The 25,595-nt window shown below is 40.9% G+C and overlaps 2 protein-coding genes across 2 annotated transcripts; both read right to left on the reverse strand.

The window, feature by feature from the left end:
- Window positions 1-1,571: 1,571 nt before the first annotated feature.
- On the reverse strand, window positions 1,572-2,501 carry LOC110547373 (olfactory receptor 2Y1B-like). Its single transcript, XM_021634886.1, has one exon. It carries the CDS (start codon window positions 2,499-2,501, stop codon window positions 1,572-1,574), a length of 930 nt encoding a protein of 309 aa, XP_021490561.1.
- Window positions 2,502-23,390: 20,889 nt separating this feature from the next.
- LOC110551037 (olfactory receptor 2Y1B-like) lies at window positions 23,391-24,460 on the reverse strand. Its single transcript, XM_021641368.2, has one exon. The coding sequence runs from the start codon at window positions 24,348-24,350 to the stop codon at window positions 23,421-23,423; it is 930 nt and encodes a 309-aa protein (XP_021497043.1). The 5' UTR covers window positions 24,351-24,460; the 3' UTR covers window positions 23,391-23,420.
- Between the last annotated feature and the right edge of the window lie 1,135 nt (window positions 24,461-25,595).

A 25,595-nucleotide genomic window follows, 5' to 3' on the forward strand; every position in this document is an offset into this window, starting at 1 on the left:
GAAGTAAATCATACAAAAATTATTTAAACTTCATTGCCTTTATCAATAAAACCAATGAGGTCAGGAGAGGGAATATAACTATTTTAAATGTTGAGGAATCAAGTGTGACAATGCAGTACATTCTTCAGCATGAATTTTGACATAAAAGGTTCAAGAAATGATCACATACATCCCTTATATGTGAAGAACGAAAGCATCCACACTGATGGCAGAATGGCCATAACTCAGAAGGATGCAGGAGCCAGCTCGGAATGGAGCAAGGAGAGTTTGTGATGCACTTTGAGCTCACATTTGGTTTCCCTCCCAACCATATTTCTTTCCAGGCTCATTCCTCTACTATTAAGCTCTGACTCTCAAAGCTGGGTAGACATTCAGCTCAGGGACCCAGTGATTTCCTGGCATCGTGATTCACTAGCTTTGATACCCAGGACCTTGGGAGAAAGTGGAATGGGAGGGAAACCCTTCCTCAGGAAAAGAGAATCATAGAGTGCAACGGTATGGACTGGGTACTGGATTAGGGTTACAAAAACTGTCTTAGGCTCATGTCATGCAGACATAGATAAAGTTATTTTAAAAACTGTAAATCTTAGTTTAGTCATGAATTACATTTAGCTCTCACAACTATTTGTATAAAAATATTTCAAAGACTATGCAAGTAGCGACTGGTATTGGAATTTTTATCCAACCTGAAAAAAAATAAAAGTTTAAAGCTTATTTATGAGAACATTTATACGTTGATCTGAGCCATCATTTAAGGGCATGAGAACAAGCAGGTGTGGTAGATTCCGAAGACTCCACCTCACCACACTAAGTCATCTCTGTGTTCACTGGTGCTACTGTCTTCCCTTTTTTGTTGTTGTTATACAACTTTCTCAATGTTTACTGCTTTTGCGATCATTTCCATTCTTTCTTTTCTTCAATGGAAGTCTCTTCACCATGGTAACAAACAAACCTGTGACCCATCTGAGTGGATTTCGATTTTTTTTTTAATTTGGTGCTGTTTTACCAACTTTGTATTTTCTTTAAGTATTTAGCTAAATGACATCATGTTTAAAACTCTACATGTTTGATGGAGTACTTCTGACCACACTCTCCTTCTTTTCTCTAGTAACAGGAAGTACTAAAAAACTAGAAAGGCAGAAATGACCTGAGAACCTAAAAACCCTGAGTGATGAGAGGATGCTGGCAGCTAACCAGGAAACCAGTGGTGAGCAATGGTCTATGCCTATGGGCAAAGTAAGATCTACACATCATACATTAAGCATCACCAGCTATGGAAAAGGCATTTCATGTTCAAATAACTCTTTCTTCACACTCAGAAATTCCTCCACACCTGTGCTATTCTCTGCATGTGGTAAGAATATGCCGTCTTCTCAAAAATTCTTGTGCTACGTTTGAGATAAATCAACTTTTACTCCCTTCTTGTAACTAAGACACTAAGAGAAAGACGTTAAAGAGATCTCGACTTCTGACTCCCAAAGAAGAAAGCAACACATTCCCAGACTTTCTGGACTTCAGAATATGAGAGCTATCACAGAAAGTTGTAGTGGTCCTGCTTTCTTCTCCTGCCCCTAGTCTGTGCCTCTCCCTAGCACCTTCCACAGAGCCCCCTTCACGTCCTTGTTCCTCAGGGTATAGATCAGAGGGTTGAGCATAGGGGTGACAATAGTATAAAAAAGGGCAACAAACTTTCCATCACTCTCAGAATAACTACCCTTGGGTTGTAAGTATGTGTAAATGGCTGAGCCATAAAATAGAGAAACCACCAGGAGGTGGGACCCACATGTCCCAAAAGCTTTTCTGCGTCCAGCCATTGACTTGACCTTCAGCACTGCCCTGGCAATGTGTGCATAGGAGCCAAGAATTAGTGCTGCGGGGAAGACCAAGATTATGACCCTGGCCACAAACATCTTGGCCTCCGTTCCCCCTGTGTCCTCACAGGCCAACTTGAGGAACACAGGCATCTCACAGAAGAAGTGGTTCAGCTGGTGTCCACAAAGAGGGATGGCCATCATGAGGCTTGTCTGAATCAGAGAGTTTACGAATCCTCCTCCCCACGAAGCAATAGCCAATACCTGGCAGAGAATGGGGTGCATGATGGTCATGTAGTGCAGTGGACGGCACACAGCAGCGTAGCGGTCAAAGGCCATCACCACCAAGAGCACACACTCAGTGGAGCCCAGAGCAAGAGATATGAACAGCTGGGCCACACACCCACCATAGCTGATGGTCCTGTCATGCCCATGAAGGTTGATCAGGAGCTGGGGCACAGTGCTAGTGGTGTAGCAGAGGTCCAGGAAGGAGAGGTGTGAGAGGAAGAAGTACATGGGAGTGTGTAATCGCAGGTCCATTCGGGAGAGAGCAATGATGGCGGTGTTGCCAAAGACAGTCAGAGAGTAGAAAATTGAAATGAAGACAAAAAGGATGAGTTCCAGTTGAGGCCAATCTGAAAAGCCCAGCAAAAGGAATCTGTCTCCCAAAGTGGCATTGAAACTGTCCATAGCCCCTTCTTTCTTGCACCAATAGCAGGGAGTAACTTAGTGCCCACTATGAAGACCAGGAATCTAAACAACATTTCCAGTGTTCTCTAAGTCAGGCACTTTGATTTCCATGTTGCTGTTCAGTTCCATTTGCCGATTTTCTTTCTTGCCTTGTTATAGAAATAAGTGGATTAGGATGTTAGGGCATTTGCTTGAATCTTATTCCTGCTACCTGTGTATTCCAGAACTTTAGCCACATTTGTCCATCTCTTGAATCGGAAGTTTCCTTTTCTGAAGGTAGAGTTGATGTCTTACCTTCCTCACAGAACTGTTCTATGGAAGTTGTACCCAAATATGCTAACTTGGAAACTACATTTTAAAAATCACACACAAGGATGTTGTTCATCATGGCAGGGAGAGTGTTTGGCTTTGATTCCAAGTACTCCAAAAGTCAAGGAAAACAAATAAAAATTGAATGTGCAGAAGTGTATGTAGTATTTTATAGTGTTCTCTTTCACTCTCTGTGGCACAGAGTTTCTCTTTATTAAGACCTGGGGCTAACCAAGTTGAGGTCACATGTTTGCCCCTCTGGCATATCTGCTGTCCACTGCTTACTGTACATGGTCAGTGCACCAATCTGGGAAGCCTCACTCATAGCAGTACCCTCTGATGTAAAAGATTAAGAAGAATGGAGTTCCATCATTTTAAGGGGAAATTATTCAGGACAAGTTTGTTTCCCTTTATGAGTCATCATGCATGAGATGTGGCACCTTTTCAACGAACGGGTCAAACCACCTTTGGACTTCCCAGGAGGTGTTATTCTTGTTTCTCCAATCCAAAGTTCTTTGCACCAATATTCTTAGGATCTGTTGCATCCAGTGAAAATCTTTCACATCTCTTAGTTCCTCGACAGCTCAGAGTTTCTGGGTACCAGAAAACACAGCGAGTAAAAAGAAGGCATGTCTTCCCTTATAACATATCAACAAGTGATAAATTACTGTTATGTTCATCCAGCACATGAAGATGTTACACAACTTTTGTGTGTGTGTGTGTGAAACATCTGATTTGCTCCTTGAGTTTCATAAAATATTCCTCCCAAGAAACCTAAGAATTAACCATGAACACAGTGATGAGTTATGGCAGTGGAATATGCATAAAATTGCTTGCCTTTAAAAGTTAATATTTCTTATGGCTAAAAACATGAAAAAGTTTATCACAAAGAAAGAAATCAGTGATTAACAGAAGTCTCAGCTCTGCATAACATGAGAAATTATGCCAACTTCATACATTGCCCTTTCATTAAATCTGTATTAGGAGGTCATTAATGGCACCTTGCTGGATCTACAAGGAATGTATTTGAGTATCACACTTGTGCTCTTTTGGGGATAAGATGGAGAAGATGCAAATTATAAAGACAAAATATTAGTACACGTTTCTTTAGTCAGCACTTGAAAGATAATTGTGCTGAGGATTATGTACTCAGACACATTCTTAAGTTATGAAAGATGTGTTATTTGTGCTTTTAACACTCCTGTGTCCTACCAATATTCCTTAAAGACCATCCAACAAATCTGCTGACTTTACTCAGAATTGTGCCCTCATCTCACGGTGCAGCACTGGAGGGATAAAAGTCTCTCAGTGAACATTCCCAGGGGAATTAATGAATGTTTTGCACACCCTGGTATTGTTCATAAACACCCAAATATCTCAGCTATATCTATTTCTGTGTAATAACAAAGAATTAACACACACTGTCATATTCTCCTTTAGTGGTATGCTAGATGCTAGCAACTCATGCTGTGTACTCTAATCTCAAGTATATTAATACTGTTATGCACACATTCTGAAACTACCTACAGTTCAACAAATATCAAAAGAATTATTGTATAAAAATTCCTGAAATCCTAATCTCCAACGATTTTTAACACATGTAACCAAGGGCTATATGACATTAACTAGTCTACTATAGTCTATAAAACAACACCAAACAGGCAAAATTGAACTGAGCTTTAAAACCTCAGCTAGACACAGATAGAACTGAGGAGAGCATTTGACAATCATTTATTTTAAAGTGGAAATCAGAAAGTGATTAAGGAGTAGTGTCCAAAGACTCAGCATGAATACGTAGTGCCCACTGGACGAATGGATCTTAACAAATGCAGGCTAAGATTTGGTAAAAATGGTACAGACCACCATTTTTTAAAAAACCTAAGTTTGGGACAAAACCCAAAGGTACTTTCTTATTCATGTGCACATTCTCAAATCAAAACTTGGAGAATGAAGCTTTGGTCTAACTTCCTCATCCACAGTGAAATGCTCTGCTACTCTCTATGGTTTGCTTCATTTCTCTCTTCTATCATCATGGAAATTTCTTTCTTTGACTCATGGATCTATCATGTCAATTATTTTCTGGAAAACATCTTTAGTCTTCCACGTTCCTATGAATCTAGCTATGAAAAAACAACCTTTATTGTCACTTTGACAAATTAGGGAGCTGGCCTTATTCAGACTCAAGATTTTAGTACCTAGAGTCAGAGAGATGCATGGGAATGCTTGATATTCCCCTGAGCCTGCAGCCACTGACTTGTTCCGGACTTGAACAGGTCCTGGGGTATGAAGCACTGCATTGTGTCAGTCTTGTGGACAGTGGAGTGAGGATGTAGCTCTGTTTCCTGGGGTCTGGTCTTTGTGTTTGGAATCTAGTGTGCAGTGAGAGTCTCACCACCATCTTGCCTGTAAGGTAAAGTTCCTTCCGTCTCTGCTCCACCGTATTGACTTTCATCTGCCGCACAAAGACTCTGGCCTGCTTGTGTGTCACTTTTCTGGGAGAAAGATCTGATGTTCTGGTCCCCAGGGCTCTTCAGAGAATGCTCTGATCTTCAGAACTACAACAGCCATGATGACTGAGGTGAAAATCCAAATCTCATCTGAAACTGATGCTAGTGGCTGTCTGTGTCTAGTAAGGCTCATCTCTGTCTCCCTGGGTGCCCATCACTTAGGTACCCCCTGTTGCAGCTATGAAAACTTCCTGTCTCTCACAGAGCTTTCCTCTACTCCTTCCTGGGCTTGGATGTGGAAGTCAGCATCATTGTATCCATACTGGGAAATCACAAAATGAAAATCTACTGGGAGCCTTTTCCATCTTTCAAAATCAGATTCAAATTTCTTCACATATGAACTCACATACAAATGGCTGGTAGGTCCCCCACATCATTTCCAGTCCTGTGTCTCCTATCCCAGGCAATGATTAGACTGTGCTTGCACTTGCTCAGGGACTGGGCAACACAAGTTTCCTGTGGGAGTCCAGTGCCTGTGGATGAGAGGTGGGGGGTCACATGGACAACAGACTTTACTCAATGACAAGATGTCCACATATAAAGGAAAATAGTGCCATGTGAAGGTGACATTTAAAATTTCTATTTTACTTCATATTGCTCAAATAGTGAATTTTGTCAAAGAAGAAAATGATGTTTATCTGACAGATAACCATTTCATGATGGCTTGTATTTCCACCCCATCCACCTGCAACTACCTTCCAAAAACTTCATCCTTAAATAAAAACCTAATGCCTGGTGGTCCGAGAAAACCTCTGCCATGCAGACTGTGAAAGCAGATGCTGAGCCTGATGGCCAACTGATGGGCAGAGTGAATGGAATTTTATGTAAAAAGTGGGAATAGTAAGAGCTGGAGAGGACAGGAACTCCAGAAGGAGAGCAACAGAACAAGAAAATTTGAACACAGGGAACTTCCCAGAGACTCATACTCCAACCAAGGACTATTCATGGAGATAACCTAGAACCCTGACAATGCAGCCACTTCTGAAGAGAACTGATAGACTAAGATCAGAAAGAAGGAGAGGAGGACCTCCCCTATCAGACGACTTCGGGAGGGGCATGCATGCAGAAAGGGGAGAAAGGGTGGGACGGGGAGGGAAGGAGCGAGGGGCTTATGGGGGGATCCAAAATGAATAAAGTGTAATTAATAAAAGTCAAATAAAAAAAAACTTAAAAAAAAAGATTATGGATACTAAGCAGGCCCTCAGTCCTAGGTTGCTTTAAAACTCTGGTAACAGAGCAAAGGACAAGAAGGGTGACAAAGCATGTAAACACCTCAGATATGGAACAGGTGATTTAGATAGAGCATTGGGATCAGAAAACAATCAGTAAATTGTTAAAACCTGCACCTAAGAAACACACACAACTTGCTCTGTTCTAAAGAGATCTGGGCTTAGACTCCCTGGTGACATTTCCAAAAGGCAGATTGTGGCTTAGAATCAGCAGAACTGAAAAAAGAAAGAAGTGATCTGAAAACACACCTCAGGGCCAGGACATCATTCTCCCATTCCTGGGAAGGTGCCTGCTCCCTCAGAAGTGAGGATTGGATCAGAATACTGTAAAAAAGATCCCTGAAGTCATTGGATGATATCCTGAGATGGTGCCGAATACTTCCCAGCCCTGATCTTTGTTTTGTATGTCTTTTAAAAGTTTGTTTCTCTTACCAAATCTCTTTGGGCCACACAAAGCACTCTTGACATTTGTGTATTTTATTTTTGGCCAGGGAAAGGTCAGTGGTTCCCTGTGCCCCACTTTCTGTGTGTTTGTGTGTGTGAATGTGTGCACAGCCAACTGTATCTATGCATAATCTCCATAACTGCTTTCCAGGACTCCTGTTTGAAATTCTTTTCCAGCAGCACGTGCTTTTTCTCCTTTCATGCCACTCCACTAATTTAATATTGCCAGACCGCAATGGAATCCTATTCAAACCGCAACATTTAATCTTCTGTCTGAGCAAGGGTAGGTGCTCTCAGGAATTCTTTTCTGATCACCTTCACTGTGAACTGTGCATTTTACAGTCTAATCTAAGGTCACGTCTTTCTATTATGCCACACAGGAAGCGCTCTCATCATGGTCTGGGATGTTGTAGTAAATAAAAAATGATTGTTGGGCTATATAATGTTTATTATTAGTCCTACCATTACCATGGTGGTATTTTCTAACCCGCTATCACAACAATAAGACACAGACACCTATTAGAGTTTATAACTGCCTTATTTACCATGGGCCAGGCAGATATTTCTCTTACACTGTCTCAATAACGTCACCATCCATCTCCTAGCCCCCATCCAACGCCATCCACCTTAATTCTCCTCACCTGGTCTACCTTCCACCTCAATCCCATGGCACTTGCTTGTATTCTTCATCTGGGTCTTTTCACGCCATTGTTGGAGTCCTTCCTCTCTGCCTATGTGTTTGTTTTTTCCTCCACACTAACCCATTGTGGCATCTTCCTTCCTCCTCTCTTCCTGGCTGTCTGGTTCCTGTGTTTCTCTGGAATCCGAAGCTCAGTAACCTTAACCATGCCTACCCCATTCTGCCCTACCCAGGTATAGGCTGTTTTAATCAGTCAATCAGATAGAGTGACTTAGGCAGGTTTACACAACAAGAATAGGTTTCACCAGATGTTGAGGGCTAGCATCAGAACAACCTCCAACACAGATATGAACTCACTATCAAACCTAATCAGCCACCAAACCAGTCCCCTGCCCCAATTGCTCACCTACAGGCTTGGGAACTTTCTGATCTGGATATTGTTTCTCCAGACTAGAACTCCACGTCCTCCTATATTATCCCACAGGTTTTTAAATTCAGGGTGACCTCCAATCCTGATAATTACTCCAAACAGCATGATGACATTGTGAGTATTCTTCTATGAAATCATGGTTTGAATCCAGTTAGCTTTTTTGACATGAAAGACTAAGCTGACAAATTGCTTATTTTATGTCTCTGCCTGAGGATGGATTCCTTCTCATTGTCTAGGTTTCCAGGAAGTCTTCCCAGTATTGAAATTTGAAATTTTAATATGTTGTACATGTTTAGACGATAGAATAGATGCCAATGAAGACTATTAATAATAAACCTGTTTTTAGTATATACTTAACATTTCAATTTGCTCCAACCAGGAAAGTTCAGAGTGGAAACCCAGTGCCAGTTGCCCAGTGGAAATAGTACCTTTTGAAAATAGTGGACTGTGAATCCTGAGCATCACTCACCTAGAGTATTACTCACCTAGAGCTCCAGGATTGTGAGAAACATTTGAGACTGTCTGTAACTACAGAGGTTCAAGGTAGACTTGTTTGCCTGAGGCACTTATTTCTTTTATGGGATAGAGGTCTTGGGAGAGGATTCTGGTCCTGGAGAAGCCATGATTAAGAGAAGGTAGAGGCACCCCTCTGTGCAGCCAACCTTTATCCTACTCCGCTGAGACTGGGTAGGACCTGGTGCTTCATCAGAGTGTCTCTACACATCTCCTGACCCTCAGAGTGAGAACACCTCAGTTCTTTCTGTCCCGGAGGTATTATCTTCCCTATCAAAAAAAAATTGTTCATCAAGTATGGCTTTGGAGACCTCTGTGCCCCCATGTGGCAATTATAAGCAGTAGGCAGACTCTCAAAGACTCTCCTTATAGCCCTCAGGTCCATCTAGTCTCTATGCTGTGTCCAAATCAAACAGCTCTATTGAACATCCTCACAAGATACCTTACTTACTCTTGAGACTCTACATTTTGAGATGACTCATATTTCCTCTGCTTTGGCCAAGTCCTATCATCAGTCAGACTACATTCCATGTCCCATTTGGTATTTGACCACACACCTGAATTAATTTCCTTCTATAGACTTCTCAGACAACACTTTTTCTATACTGTGTGTGACTGTGAGCCAACTAAAGATTTATTTCCTTGATGAAAAACTCCAAATAAAATACAAAATATTGTATGTCACAACCAATAATTAATGTATCTTTTTTTCTTATTTTAATCCTTTTTTTTGCCACAATAAACCTGGAAATAAATTTGTTTTTTTTTGTTTTTGTTTTGGTAATTCAGACTCAGACAGAAAAAGGGAGATTTTTAAGGGGCCAATAGTAAACCAGGGCACCGAGAATCCTGCCCTCAACAAGTTCTAAGCTTTTGGTTTTTTTGAGACTTTGCCATCTCTGCAAAGAGAAAAATGATGAAAGCAGGAAAGCCTCTCCCTCTAATGGGAAGATGGGCCTTCAGCTCTGTAATGGATGCCCCTGATTAAGCTTGCCCAATGTTTTCCGGTGAAGTGCCTTCAAGGGTTACCATTATGGTCCCTCAGGTGACTTAGCACGGCAGGCACAAATACGATTTTTTGTTTAGGTAAGAAGGCTTTCTTCTCTGCCTTGATTTGGATTGTGTTGTAAATAAAAAAAAATCACTAAATCTTGAAGTACAGAAAAACTAGTTTTCTCCCTCAGAATCTCAATGGGTGTACAAACCACACTTAAGGGTAGGCCTCATGGTTTGGCCAGTAGGTGGCCCAAATAAGGTGAACTCAGTAATACATTGTGGATGTTTTGGTTTATGATATGTAAACATATTTTTGTTATAATTCCAAGTGGAGGATTTTTAGTTTTTCCACACCTGTTAGTTGTCTTGTGAGGAGAGTGGTCTTTGCCAGCATTAATTGTAATGCCAGGTTCATGGGACCCTAAGAGACCACCAGTAAGCAACTCAATGCAATAGTAAGAGAGCTTTATTATGAGAGCAATCAAAATAAGGACCCAAGTCTCACTGACACAGCAGTAGAGAGAGTACTGAGCTCTGAGTGAACAGGATTTTTAAAGGGAAAGTCTGTGAGCAGGGGGTTTCCATGGCAGCAAGCAGGGGGGCACAAACCTTGGCATTACAGAATTGGGTAAAGTGTAGCAGGGCAGGGTGACCTTTTCTGAGGCACACAATCACAATGGCTAAGGCATATAATCACAATGGCTATTTTTCTACACCACATCTGAAACATTGGGGAGAATTTTCCCACTTGATTTCCACCCGATGCTCATTGATTATTGCCAGGGAGTTTGTCTCTATTTTATGTGAATCATTTATTCTGTTATATTTCCTGGAGACTGTTGCTATGATAGTTAACTTTGTTTTCTGTCAGGTGTACATGCTGTGATATTTCCTGGTACCTGAATTCAGTTCCCAGTCAAGATCTTTATTTCAAAATAGAGGTATATTCAGGCTAACTTAAACTCTTCATTTCCCCCTTTCCATGTAACTGAAGAGGCTAATCTTGGGCTCTTACAGTTCAAAGTCATCTCCAAGCTGACAGTATTGGGTTTTCATTACCATTAATTGTATAGTTCCTAGTCTTTGCCTAATATTTCTCCAGCTAAGCAGGTCCCCAAAATAATGCTAATGTCAAGGAGCCCCCTTTGACCTAGCATTTCATCCTGTAGGTGGGATTTTGGGCCGGTGGCCTCATCTTCTGAAACTGCTTCAGTGCTGAAAATAGGACTGTTGACATCAGGGGCTAGGAAGGCTGACATGCCAGCCAAAGGCTGGGCAATGGGGCAGTTCTCAGAAGCGTCTGGTTAGGTGGTCCATCTGAGGAGGCAGTGAGCAATCATGTCAGTTTCCAGGAAGTTCAGATCTCAGCTTGCAGTCTCAACCAGTTGAAAATCTGCTGTGACAAATTTAAACTAGAAACAGAAAATGTTTTGTGAACAACAGGTAAAATTGCCTACAATGGAATGAGCAACTTTTAAGTGTATCCATGATCTGAAACTCTAACATTTTTACTGTGGGTACAGCTGTTGGTAATCAGCCACCAATAGAGCTGGGCCACTTTTTGTCAGTTCTTCTTAGCATTTATTTTTAGTCCCCATCTCCATGTTACATTGGAAAGTTAGGCAGAAATACATTAATGGCTTTAGTGCTGAACTCCAGATGCTTGAACTTCCCTTAACAAAGCAACTAGAAAAAATAAATGTAAAATATTTCTAAATCCTGTATCAAGGTCTACCTCAAAAATGGCAAATATTAAAGATATATAGCAAAACCTCTGGCTTTTTGGTCAAATATACACATTGTATGTATGTGTTTAGCATATTGAAATGCACTTCTAAATTTATCTCCAGAAAACAACCAAAAGGTAACTAAAATCTGGGTAATAAGCAATCAACTTATCAGAACTCTATTAGTCAATGTCAAAACTCTGGACTCCTCAAATCCTATAACAACATAAGCACAACAATCGCAGAGAGAGAGGAGAGAAATCTGAAATATTTCTCATTTTTAATATGCCTTAAATAATTTTTCTGTATCATTACAATTTACGTTTATATACCTTAAAACATCTATTTATACCCTCCAATCTTTTTTGCATTTATCAACCCTGAAACATTTTCCCAGACCAAACAACATTTTTTTAGATTCTCAAAATGTAAACTTCTATATCCTCAGACCCTACATAAACTCCATTATCTTTCTATCCAGCCATCCATCATAAGACGTAGATAATTAACATAAACCCTGTAGACAAGGCAACCCTGCTTGCCTTTTTTAAAAAGACCTAGTACCTGGTAATTTTAAGTAACTAATAAATTAAACAATAATCTAACAATGATCTAATTATCTGCTCTTTAGCTGCAAGGCTACCATTAGCTTAGCTTAGCCATCAATGTAATTAGAGACCTGAGAAGGATAAATATGTACCAATCCACGTACCAATCAAAATGATAGTGACAACTAGTCAGTCCATCACTCTAGGCAGCTGTCCCTGGCTTCTGTGGTCTCATGGCATCATGAGCAGGGCTGTCCAGCCACCAGGCACAGAAGATGAGAGACTGTTTCTGTGGAGAAAGAAATGAGAGAATGGCCTCATCTTGCCCTTAGCAATATGAAACATTGACTCTCCAGGTGTCCACAATTTTGTCCACAATTTTGTTCACAGTTTAGGCTGAGACCTAGCAGGGGGCCAGTTGGGGCATACCATAATCCAGTGGTTAGCATACCATAATCCAGAGTCGAATTGTGCCAAATCTTCTTGGAGATCTTGGGGGAACTATTGCCAGTATTTTGGGACTCTCTGTCATAATAAACTTACACATGTTAAAATGCCATATTCATCAGATCTCTGACAAGCTTGAGGGCTGGCATATCTGAATATTCTTTATCTCTCTTTTAATTATCTATTTTAAATTGCATCCTATAAAATAGAATGTCATAATCTCTAATTCTGGCATATTTCTTAAAGAAATATTTTAAATCCATATTTATCTCAAGTAGATCTATATAGATCAATTTTTCCATCCTAGGCATAACTTTAAAAACATAAACAAAAGACCAGACAAAATCCATTCTTTTTTTATATTTTTATTTTTTATTATGTCTTATGTTTTATTTTTTTACATTTTTTTCTTTATTAATTACACTTTATTCACTTTGTATTCCCCCTGTGGTTCCCTCCCTCTTCCCGTCCCAATCCCTCCCTTCCTCCACCCTCTGCATGCATGCCCCTCCCCAAGTCCACTGATAGGGGAGGTCTTCTTTTCCTTCCTTCTGATCCTAGTCAATTAGGTCTCATCAGGAGTGGCTGCATTGTCTTCTTCTGTGGCCTGGTAATGCTGCTTCCCCCTCAGGGGGAGGTAATTAAAGAGCAGGCCAATCAGTTCATATCAGAGACAGTCCTGTTCCTATTACAATGGAACCCACTTGGTTACTGAACCATGTAGCCATGGGCTACATCTGTGCAGGGGTCTTAGGTTATCTCGTGCATAGTCCTTGGTTAGAGTATCAGTCTCAGGAAAGACCCCTGTGCTCAGATATTTTGGTTCTGTTGCTCTCCTTTTGGAAAAGACAAAACCTAAGAATAATAGGAATAGAGGAAAAATCCATTCTTATAACTAACTGCATTCATTAGCATAACTTCAAATATCTTTCTGAACTAAAATCAAAGCAAAACTTTTAATCAAATACAATACATAGAAGGGCCAGCAAATCTTGCTTATCCTATCATATTGCATTAAGACTGAACAACAAAAAGCATAAAGAACAAAAGTTTCATTTAGCATTAAACGGAAAACTAAACATAACTGGCAACCTTAGAGATGGACAATTCTGGCCATTTTAAACCTATCTGCCAGAAATAAACAGCATTAAATCATTTATATAGGAGCTGGTAACCAGGCATATATTTTTATAATAATTAACAATGACTTGCATATTACTCTGTATAAACCTGGGCTAAAGAACATAAGAAAACATTTTGCATTGAAAAAAATCAGCCCTTCAAATGAAGAGTAATATATCTTATAGTTCTTTCTCAAACCATGCTTGAAGTTGTAAAAAACAAAGCAAATACAGTTTATATCTTTTATAACATTCTGTATATCTTCAGGTTGGGCTTTTCTCAATTCTGTTTTTGTTTTTATTTTACCAGACATTTTTCTTGATTTTCAGACCATATGTAAGTGTTTTTTTTTATTTTATATATTGATGTTTTTCATAATTTTTAATTTTATTTTTTTCTCAGCCCTTTTGTCTTATGTGTACAGGAGGGCTACTGATTTTTTTTTTGAGTTAATTTTTTATCTGGCCACTTTCCTGAAGGTGTTTATTAGCTGTAGGAGTTTCCTGGTAGAATTTTTGGTGTCCCTCATGTATACTATCATATCATCTGCAAATAGTGATAATTTGACTTCTTCCTTTCCAATTTGTATCCCCTTGATCTCCTTCAACTGTCTTATTGCTGTAGCAAGGACTTCCAGAACTATGTTGAAGAGATATGGAGAGAGTAGGCAGTCTTGCCTTGTCCTTGATTTCAGTGGGATTTATTTATACTTCTCTCTGTTTAGTTTGATGTTGGCTATAGGCTTGCTGTATATTGCCTTTATTATGTTTAGATATGTGCCTTGTATCCCTGATCTCTCCAAGACTTTAAACATGAATGGATTTTGGATTTTGTCAAATGCTTTTTCAGCATCTAAGGAGATTATCATGTTTTTTTTTTCTTTCAGTTTGTTAATATGGTGGATCATATTGATGGATTTCCGTATATTGAACTACCCCTGCATACCTGGGATGAAGCCTACATGGTCATAGTGGATGATATCTTTGACGTGATCTTGTATTCGGTTTGCAAGTATTTTGTTGAGTATTTTTGCATCAATGTTCATTAGGGAGATTGGCCTGAAATTCTCTTTCTTTGTTGGGTCTTTGTGAGGTTTAGGTACCAAGGTGACTGTGGCTTCATAGAATGAGTTTGGTAGTGTTCCTTCTGTTTCTATTTTGTGGAATAGTTTGAAGAGAACTGGAGTTAGCTCTTCTTTGAAGGTCTGGTAGAATTCTACGCTGAAACCATCTGGTCCTGGGCTTTTTTTGGATGGGACATTTTCGATGACTGCTTCTATTTCCTTGGGGGATATAAGACTATTTAATTGATTTACCTGGTCTTGATTCAGTTTTGGTAAGTGAAATCTATCAAGAAAATTGTCCATTTCATTTAGATTTTCAAATTTTGTGGCATATAAACTTTTGAAGTAAGTTCTAATGATTGTTTGGATTTCCTCAGTGTCTGTAGTTATGTCTCCGTTTTCATTTCTGATTTTGTTGATGTAGATGGTGTCCCTCTGCCTTTTAGTTAGCTTGGGTAAGGATTTGTCTATCTTGTTGATTTTCTCAAAGAACCAGCTCTTGGTTTCATTGATTCTTTGAATTGTTTTATTTGTTTCTAATTGATTGATTTCAGCCCTGAGTTTGATTATTTCCAGCCGTCTACTCCTTTTTGGTGTGTCTGCTTCTTATTTTCTAGGGTTTTTAGGTGAGCCATTAAGTTGCTTGAATGAACTGTCTCGAATTTCTTCTTGAAGGCATTTAGTGCTATCAACTTTCCTCTTAGCACTGCTTTCATTGTGTCCCACACATTTGGGTATGTTGTGTCTTCATTTTCATTGAGTTCTAGGAAAACTTTAATTTCTTTCTTTATTTCTTCCCTAACCCAGCTGTCATTTAGTAGCAAGTTGTTCAGTTTCCATATGTGTGTAGGCTTTTTGCTATTTCTGTTATTGTTGAGGTCCAGGTTTATTCCATGTTGATCAGACAGGATACAAGGGATTATTTCAATCTTCTTGTATCTGTTGAGGCTTGCTTTGTGACCAACTATATGGTCTATTTTGGAGAAGGTTCCATGAGGTGCTGAGAAGAAGGTAAATTCTTTTGTGTTTGGGTGTAAGGTTCTGTAAATGTCTGTTAGGTCCATTTGATTCATGACCTCTGTCAGAGACAGTTTCTTTGATTTCTGTTTTATTGACCTGTCCTTTGTTGAGAGTGGGGTGTTGAAGTCTCCCACTATTAATGTGTGGGGATCTATGTGTGGTTTAAGTTTTATCAATATTTCTTTTACAAATGTGGGTGCCCTTGTATTTGGGGCATAGATGTTCAGGATTGTGATGTCTTCCTGGTGGAATTTTCCCTTGATGAGTATGAAGTGTCCTTCCCCATTCCTTTTGATTAATTTTGGTTGAAAGTCTATTTTATCAGATATTAGAATGGCTACTCCTGCTTGCTTCTTGGGTCCAATTGCTTGGAAAGTCGTCTTCCAACCCTTTACCCTCAGGTAATGTCTATTTTTGTGACTTAGGCGTGTTTCTTGTATGCAACAGATTTGCTGGGTCTTCTTTATGCACCCATTCTGTTAGTCTGTGTCTTTTTATTGGAGAATTGAGTCCATTGATGTTGAGAGAGATTAATGACCAGTGGCTGTTAGATCCTTTGATTTTGATGTTGGCTGTGGTCACAATGTTGTGTGCTTGGTTGCTTTTTGTTTTACTGTAGTGAGGTTAATTATTTCAAGGAAACTGTGTTTCCTTGAAAGCTGCTAGCTTTCTTGGGTTGTATTTTCCCTTCTAGTGTCTTCTTCTGTAATGATGGATTTGTGTGTAGGTATTGTTGAAATTTGTTTTTGTCATTGAATATCTTGTTTTCTCCGTCTATGAGGATTGAGAGTTTTGCTGGGTATAGTAGCCTGGGCTGCCATCTGTGTTCTTTTAGGATCTGCATAATATCCGTCCAGGCCCTTCTGGCTTTCATAGTCTTTGTTGAAAAGTCAGGTGTGATTCTAATGGGTCTGCCATTATATGTTACTTGGCCTTTTTCCCTTGCAGCTTTTAGTATTTTTTTCTTTGTTCTATATACTTATGGTTTTGATTATTATGTGGCAGGAGGATTTTCTTTTCTGGTCTAATTTATTGGGTGTTCTGTAGGCCTCTTGTATTCTCATTGGCCTTTAAGTTTGGGAAATTTTCTTCAATGATTTTGTTGAAAATATTTTCTGGGCCTTGGTGGAGGGAATCTTCTTTTTCCTCTATTCCTATTATTTTTAAGTTTTGTCTTTTTATGTTGTCTTGAATTTCTTGGACGGTCTGTGTCAGGAAGTTTTTTGATTTAACATTTTCTTTGACAGATACATCGATTTCTTTCATTGTATCTTCCACACCTGAGATTCTTTCTTCCATGTCTTGTAGTCTATTGGTTATGCTTACCTCTGTAGTTCCTGTTTTCTTTCCTTAGTTCTTTCTCTCCACAATTTCTTCCATTTGTATTTTCTTTAATTTTTCCAATTCTATCTTCAGGTCTTGAGCCATTTTGTTGATTTCTCCCACCTGTCTGACTGTATTTTCCTGTTTTTCCTTAAATTCCTTCAGCTGTTTGTTTGAACAATACTCTGTTTCTTTTATTTCTTTCAGTGATTTAAGTATTTCCTCTCTAAAGGCCACAAACTGTTTGGCTGCAACTTCCTGTATTTCTTCACAGATGGCCATAATCTATTTTTCTTTATCTCTTCTGTTTCTTTACAGATGGCCAAAATCTGTTTGTTCTTATCTTCCTCTATTTCTTTATAGATGGCCATAAACTGTTTGTTTTTATCTTCCTCTAGGTCTTTACGCATTTTTTTTTGTTTCCTCTGTTATCTACTTCATGAGCATAGATGTTAGGTAATCTTCTTGAATTTCCATTATGCTGGGGTGTTCAGGGCTACTTGCCCCTGGATAAATGGGTTCTGGAGATGCCATATTGCTCTGTCTTTTGTCGGTTGAGCTTTTATGCTGGCCTCTACCCATTGGGCTATTGTAGGTGTTTGGAGTTAGTTTCTGGTTGTTCCTGGAATCCTGTGGTGGATAGAATCCCCTTGGCAGGAAGATGGTTTTTCCAGAAGGAAGCCTCCTCAGCTTTTTGGGTATAGTCACTGTATAGCTGGTGTTTTTCAGGAGTTGCCACAGCTCACCTCAGGCATAGAGACCTGAGTGGTAACTGTGGTCCTTGTTAATCGAGAGGGCTCTCCTCTCACCTGGAGAAGTCCTGGAGACAGCTGCCCTGCTTTGGGTTTCTTGCTGTGAATTTAGTGAGCTGCTGCTGTAACCCTGTGTATCCCTTGGTTTGGTCAGTTTTGTTAGGGATAACTGGTTGCCCCTTGGAGCAGTATCTGGGGGTTGATCTCGGGGATCCCGTGCTTTTGTAGGTCTGAGGTTGGGCTCTGTGCCCCAGTACCCAGCGGTAATCTGTGGCGGGTGAGTACTGCTCTCCTGGTAACAGCAGGCTATCTGGTGCACAGCAGGTCCCTGGATTGGGCCAGACTGTGGGACCTTTTTCAGGGATATACTGGGTGGCCTAAGTCCATCCCCTTTGCTTCATTCCCTGTGAGGATTTCTCCCAACAGTGACTCCAAGTCTCTGGTGTCCTGGGGCGCACCGTTCTGTCTGTGAGGAATAGTGGTACATGGCAGGTCTCTAGGCTGGTGGCGTGCATGCCTGCCCGCTCATCTGTGGGACCTTTTCCAGGGATATATTGGATGACCTAATTCGGGTCCCCATTTCCTTCCTTCCCTGTGGGTACTTCTCCTGACAGGAACTCCCAGTCTCTGTTACACTGGGGCGCACAGCTCCGTCTGTGCCAGAGAGCTGGCGCACAGCCACTCTCCGGGCTGGCGGCTCGAGCCCAGTTCAGTGATGGTGGCTCGTACCACCCAGTCTGTGAGACCTTTTCCAGGGAAAGACTGGGTGACCAGTGGCCAGTCCCTCTGCCTTCCTTCCCTGTGGGGTTTTCTTGCGACTGGGTCTCCCAGTCTCTGGTGTTTTTGTGCCCACCGATCAGCTTGGGAAGGTGATCGGGACATGCAGGCGTGTGGCTCTGGTCCGGCGACCTAGTGCCTGCATGACCCGGGATCTCTTCCGGGTTCTGGCTGGGTGGCCTGAGCATGGACCCGACTGGTTCCCTCGCTGTGGGGTTTTTCTCTCACCTGGGAAACATGATCGCTGTTATTTTAGGGCCCAGAGTTCAGTCTCTTGGTCGCTGTACAGAAAATGTCCTGCTCCTCAGACGCAGTGTTCTCCTGGCGCTGCCATCTTGTCCCCCCATATATAAGTTTTTATCAGAAACCTTTTTATTATTTTATCAAAACTGCAATTTTCATAATGGCTCAAATAGTATAACTAGGTTTCATTTGGTAAAATTAACAAAATAAATATCAGTCTTTTGTTCTCCCCCAAAGAACTGAAAAACTGTTCCAAGTTCCCCATTAAAATGTCCAAGGTCCTTGTCTAAAATGTCTGATAAACTTTAAAACATTTCATAGGCTTAAACATAATTTTTTAAAACTTGTTTTTGTAATATCAAACATTTGGAAATGCAGTTTTAATATTTTATATAAACAGTTTTAAACCTTATTATTTTTATAAGCCTGGTTTTTAAAACAGGACAGAAATTATGTAAATTATTGATTATTAATATAAATGTATTAATAACCAATAATTAAGTATAATTAATACTTATAAAATATATAAAAATTAATAATAATTAACAATATAAATGTATTAATAATCAATAATATATATCAAAATGTATAGAACATAGTTAACTTGTATATTCAAAACAAACAAACAAAACTGTAAAATTCATTTTTATTCCCTTTAGCTGTAATTTCAGGGAGGACTATCTTGCTACCTGTTGAATCCAATTTTTATGACCATAGAGGCTCACAGCTTTTTGTTTTACCTGAGAAGCTACTGTTGCCCTTTTAAGAGCTGTCTGCTTACACAGAATCCTTAAACGTTTCTCAAAACCTGTTTTATCCATTTCAGCAGTAGCATCAGTCTTAAGGTTGGATACTACAGGGGCTGGCATCCCATGTATAATCTCAAAGGGAGTTAAAGCTAGCTGGTAAGGGGAATTCCTAACATGATAAAGGGAAATGGAGAGGGGCATTACCCAGTCAGTGCCAGTCTCCAAGGTCAATTTCGTTAAGGTCTCTTTTAATGTTCTGTTCATCCTCTCTGCCTGCCCTGAACTTTGGGGCCTATATGCACAATGCAATCTCCAATCTGCCCCAATAAACTTAGCTACATTCTTACTTACCTTCGACATAAATGCTGGCTTATTCTTTCCTGTTCCTGTACATCTTGGCCAAATTAGTGGGCTGTTTTGAGACCTGCCAACGGAGCTTGGTGGTAGAGTAGGAGACACTCCCTACCAGCAGCCGTTTTGTAATCCCAATTGGGCCTCTTATAGGGAAAGTAATCATCAATACAGGCTTGATCTGTGGTTGGGACTCCTAAAGTGTCTGGGACATTTTTGCGCATCTCTGAAATAATACATCCCAGCGACTCTGGTAAACAAGACCTGTAAAAGCTGTTGGCAATCGTAGATTGACTACCATTAGCATCTGGAGGGCCCTGTGGCCCATAAGGGAAGGACTGTAGAATCTGCCTCTGGTCCCCCGGAGGGAGAAGCTGCCTAGAGGCTCTGGGTCCTTGGCACTAGGCCAGATGGTGGTTCCAACCTGGATAAAGGAGCAGGAGCTGGTTGAGGAGTAGGAGGAGGAGGGGGTGGAAAAATTATTTCCCTGGGAGTCCCATCCTGCAAATCGGATTAAGGGGGGTTGATGGAGCCAGGGCAGTGGCCTCTGGTTTCGGTCAGATCCAAGTCAAGGGGTTTGGAAGTATTTGTCCCATATCGTCAGTCAGTCTGTTCGTCAAGAGAATTCAGGCGAATGCAAAAGAAGTAAGGAGAACACTTTCAACAAATAGTAAATCACACATTTCCAAAAAAGAACCGGCTGTTTCAGACAAAAATGAAACTAAAGGCAACAACTCACAGCCTATACCTGAGCTAATATCCCGGGATAAAACTGAAATCACATATGAAAACAGCCACAGTTTTAAACAAAGTAGAACAAGCACTCTCAAGTATATACAAAACCACAAACAATTAATCACAGAAATGAAACAGTAACTCCGGGCACAACACCAAGAAAAAGACAATTAATCACACACAGAAACCAAGTAAAACCGAAAACCTGGACCTCTCTGCCACAGAAGTCCCAGAAAACTGATCCTCACTCCGGTTCCCCTATCCCAGGAGTTCCAAGGAGGCAGAAATTACAGGGCCAAAAAACGTCTTTTTTGAAGCCCCTCCCGCAGTCTAGGCTCCAACACGTCTCTCATACCTACACCTGGCTGCTCCCCTAAGCACCTCGAGGCTTTTCAGGATAAGAAAAAAGAATAAAGGCAAACAAACATTTAAAGCGGACGAACAACATAGAAGACATTTGCCCGTTCTCTGGGCCAGGAGTCCTAGAGGTCTTGAGGCATCCCAGATGAGTCCCAAAATATAATGCCAGTTTCACCAGACCCTCAGAGACCACCAGGAGGCAACTTGATGCAATAGCAAGAGAGTTTTATTACAAGAGCAATCTTACTGACACAGCAGTAGAGATGTGGGACCCTGAGCTATGAGTGAACAGGATTTTTAAAGGGAAAGTCTGTGAGCAGGGGGTTTCCATGGCAGCAAGCAGGGGGGCACAAGCCTTGGCGTTACAGAATTGGGTAAAGTGTAGCAGGGCAGGGTGACCTTTTCTGAGGCACACAATCACAATGGTTAAGGCATATAATCACAATGGCTAAGGCACACAATCACAATGGCTATTTTTCTACACCATATCTGAAATGTTGGGGAGAATTTTCAAACCCAATTTTCAACCTATTCCCATTGATTAAGGCCAGGGAGTTTGTCTCTATTTTCTGTGAAGCATTTATTCTGTTATATTTCCTGGAGGCTGTTGCTAGGATAGTTAACTTTGTTTTCTGTCAGGTGTATATGCTGTGATATTTCCTGGTACCTGAATTCAGTTCCCAGTCAAGATCTTTATTTCAAAATGGAGTTATATTCAGGCTAACTAAACTCTTCAGAATTAGTTGGATTCTGAGGACTTTGAGGGGTATAAATATGACAGCCCAGATGAAGGAGAAGCAGCTTGGGGAAGTCAGAGGAGGGCTGCTGGCTGCTGGTTTGTCCTGCTGCTGGCTTTGGTGTTTGCTGGTTTGCTTGTTACCTGGACTTCTGGATTTCCTGATGACGGATATTGGTGTAGGATATGGGACTGATTCAGATTGTCCACAGCTGCAAAGTATTTGCCTCATGCAGGCTCTGAGAGAGGCGTTTTGCCAGCTGCAGGTAGTTTAATTCTGAGGACTCTGAAGAGGTAATAAGGCCAGAGTACAGAGGAAAAATGGGGGGGGGGGGCTCTGAGCAAAAAGGAAGGCTGCTGGTGCTTTCCCCGTACCACAACAGTGGTATTTTTGGAGGATGTTTCTCTCATAATGCTTTGTTTGACATTTTTAAAAAACCTTACCAGGCTTTTGCTTATATACTCTGGTTTTCTATTTTGTATTTTTGTTTTGTCCCTGTCTGGTTTGCTTGTTTAGTTTTCTAATGAGAGAGAGAGAGAGACAGACAGACAGACAGACAGACAGACATTCAGACATAAAGGGTGTGGATTTGGGTGGGTGGAAAAGTGGGGAGGATCTGGAAGGAGTTTCATGGAGGGAGAACCATGATTAGAATACACTATGAAAAAAAATTTTCAATGAAATAGATTTTTGCAGTAGATGACAGTGAATACAGAGAAGCACAGTTATTCAACATGCAGAGACTAAGAGTCTGAAGTGCTCAGCTCTAAATGGGAGAGTTATGTTAACTCTCTGCCCATAAAGCTTAGCTATCATGGCAGTAGAAGGTATAGAAAGACTGAAAGAGTCATAGGCATTGGACACCTGCAGTGAAGGAGTGTTTTCTAGGGGTTACAGGGCTGTTGCAGATGTGTGGTCATACTGGCTTTGATCACATGCTCAACCTAAACAAGATGGGATCGGCCAAAGGGGAAGAGGAAGGGCTCGTGAAGCCCTGACTGAGGATCTAGTGATAATTGGTGATTGCTGGAGCGTGTCAGTTTTCTTCAAGGATATGTTCTTGGAGTGGCAATACACGCTCTCATAGAAGCAGGTGTGGTAGAATACAAAGACTCTACCTCACCACACTAGCTCATCTCTGCGTCCACTGATGCTACTGTCTTCTTCCCTTATCTATCTATCTATCTATCTATCTATCTATCTATCTATCTATCTATCTATCTATTATACAACTTTCTCAATGTTTACTGCTTTTGCAATCATTTCAATTCTTTTTTCTTCAATGGAAGTCTCTTCACTATGGTAACAAACAACCTGCTACCCATCTGTGTGGATTTCGATGTTTTCTTATTTGGTGCTGTTTTACTGATGTTGTAATTTCTTTAAGTGTTTAGTTAAATGGCACATGTTTAAACTCTACATGTTTGATGGAGTACTTGTGACCACACTCTCCTTCTACTCTCTAGGAACAGGGAGAACTAAAAAAACTAGAAAGGCAGAGATGGCCTAGGAATCTAAACCCTGAGTTATGAGAGGATGCTGGCAACTAACCAGGAAACCAGTGGTGAGCAATGGTCTCTGCCTATGGGCAAAGAACATGACATACATTAAACATCACTGGCTTGGAAAAGGCATTTCATGTTCAAATAACTCTTTCTTCACACTCAGAAATTCCTCCACAACTGTGCTATTCTCTGCATGTGGTGGGAATATACCATCTTCTCAAACATTCTTATGCTACGTTTGAGATAAATCAACTTTTACTCCCTTCCTGTAACTAAGACACTAAGAGAAAGATGTTAAAGAGATCTCAACTTCCGACTCCCAAAGAAGAAAGCAACAGATGCTCAGACTCGCTGGACTTCAGTTGTAGTGGTCCTGCTTTCTTTTCCTGCCCCTAGTCTGTGCCTCTCCCTAGCACCTTCCACAGAGCCCCCTTCACATCCTTGTTCCTCAGGGTATAGATCAGAGGGTTGAGCATGGGGGTGACGATAGTATAAAAAAGGGCAACAAACTTTCCCTTGCTCTCAGAATAACTACTCTTGGGTTGTAAATATGTGTAAATGGCTGCACCATAAAACATAGAAACCACCAGGAGGTGGGACCCACATGTCCCAAAAGCTTTTCTGCGTCCAGCCATTGACTTGACCTTCAGCACTGCCCTGGCAATGTGTGCATAGGAGCCAAGAATTAGTGCTGCGGGGAAGACCAAGATTATGACTCTGGCCACAAACATCTTGGCCTCTGTTCCCCCTGTGTCCTCACAGGCCAACTTGAGGAACACAGGCATCTCGCAAAAGAAGTGGTTCAGCTGGTGTCCACAAAGAGGGATGGCCATCATGAGGCTTGTCTGAATCAGAGAGTTTACGAATCCTCCTCCCCACGAAGCAATAGCCAATACCTGGCAGAGAAGGGGGTGCATGATGGTCGTGTAGTGCAGTGGACGGCACACAGCAGCATAGCGGTCAAAGGCCATGACCACCAAGAGCACACACTCAGTGGAGCCCAGGGCAAGATATATGAACAGCTGGGCCACGCACCCACTATAACTGATGGTCCTGTCACGCCCATGAAGGTTGATCAGGAGCTGGGGCACAGTGCTAGTGGTGAAACAGAGGTCCAGGAAGGAGAGATTGGAGAGGAAGAAGTACATGGGAGTGTGTAATCGCAGGTCCATTCGGGAGAGAGCAATGATGGTGGTGTTGCCAAAGACAGTCAGAGAGTAGAAAATTGAAATGAAGACAAAAAGGATGAGTTCCAGTTGAGGCCAATCTGAAAAGCCCAGCAAAAGGAATCTGTCTCCCAAAGTGGCATTGAAACTGTCCATAGCCCCTTCTTTCTTGCACCAATAGCAGGGAGTAACTTAGTGCCCACTATGAAGACCAGGAATCTAAACAACATTTCCAGTGTTCTCTAAGTCAGGCACTTTGATTTCCATGTTGCTGTTCAGTTCCATTTGCCGATTTTCTTTCTTGCCTTATTATAGAAATAAGTGGATTAGGATGTTAGGGCATTTGCTTGAACCTTATTCCTGCTACATGTGTGTTCCAGAACTTTAGCCACATTTGTCCATCCCTTGAAGCTGATGTTTCCTTTTCTGAAGGTAGAGGTGATGTCTTACCTCCCTTGCAGAACTGGAAGTTGTACCCAAATACACTAACTTGGAAACTGCATTTTAAATATCAAATGCAGGGCTGGTGTTCATCATGGCAGGGAGAGTGTTTGGCTTTGATTCCAAGTACTCCAAAAATCAAGGAAAGCAAGAAAATTTGAAAGTGAAAAAATGTATGTGGTATTCTAGTCTTCTCTTTCGCTCTCTGTGGCACAGTGTTTCTCACTATTAAGACCTGGGGCTAACCAAGTTGAGGTCACATGTTGGCCCCTCTGGCATATCTGCTGTCCACTGCTTACTGTACATGGTCAGTGCACCAATCTGGGAAGCCTCACTCATAGCAGTACCCTCTGATGTAAAAGATTAAGAAGAATGGAGTTCCATCATTTTAAGGGGAAATTATTCAGGACAAGTTTGTTTCCCTTCATGAGTCATCATGCTTGAGATGTGGCACCTTTTCAACAAACGGGTCAAACCACCTTTGGACTTCCCAGGAGGCGTTGTTCTTGTTTCTCCAATCCAAAGTTCTTTGCACCAATATTCTCTAGGATCTGTTGCATCCAGTGAAAATCTTTCACATCTCTTAGTTCCTCAACAGTTCAGAGTTTCTGGGTACCAGAAAACACAGCGAGTAAAAAGAAGGCATGTCTTCCCTTCTAACATATCTACAAGTGCTAAATTACTGTTACGTTCATCCAGCACATGAAGATGTTACACAACTTTTGTGTGTGTGTCTGTGAAACATCTGATTTACTCCTTGAGTTTCATGAAATGTTCCTCCCAAGAAACCTAAGAATTAACCATGAACACAGTGATGAGTTATGGCAGTGGAATATGCATAAAATTGCTTGCCTTTAAAGGTTAATATTTCTTATGGCTAAAAACATGAAAAAGTTTATCACAAAGAAAGAAATCAGTGATTAACAGAAGTCTCAGCTCTGCATAACATGAGAAATTATG

Source organism: Meriones unguiculatus, chromosome 11 (genome assembly GCF_030254825.1).
Source record: "Meriones unguiculatus strain TT.TT164.6M chromosome 11, Bangor_MerUng_6.1, whole genome shotgun sequence".
NCBI classification, from domain to species: Eukaryota; Metazoa; Chordata; class Mammalia; order Rodentia; family Muridae; genus Meriones; species Meriones unguiculatus.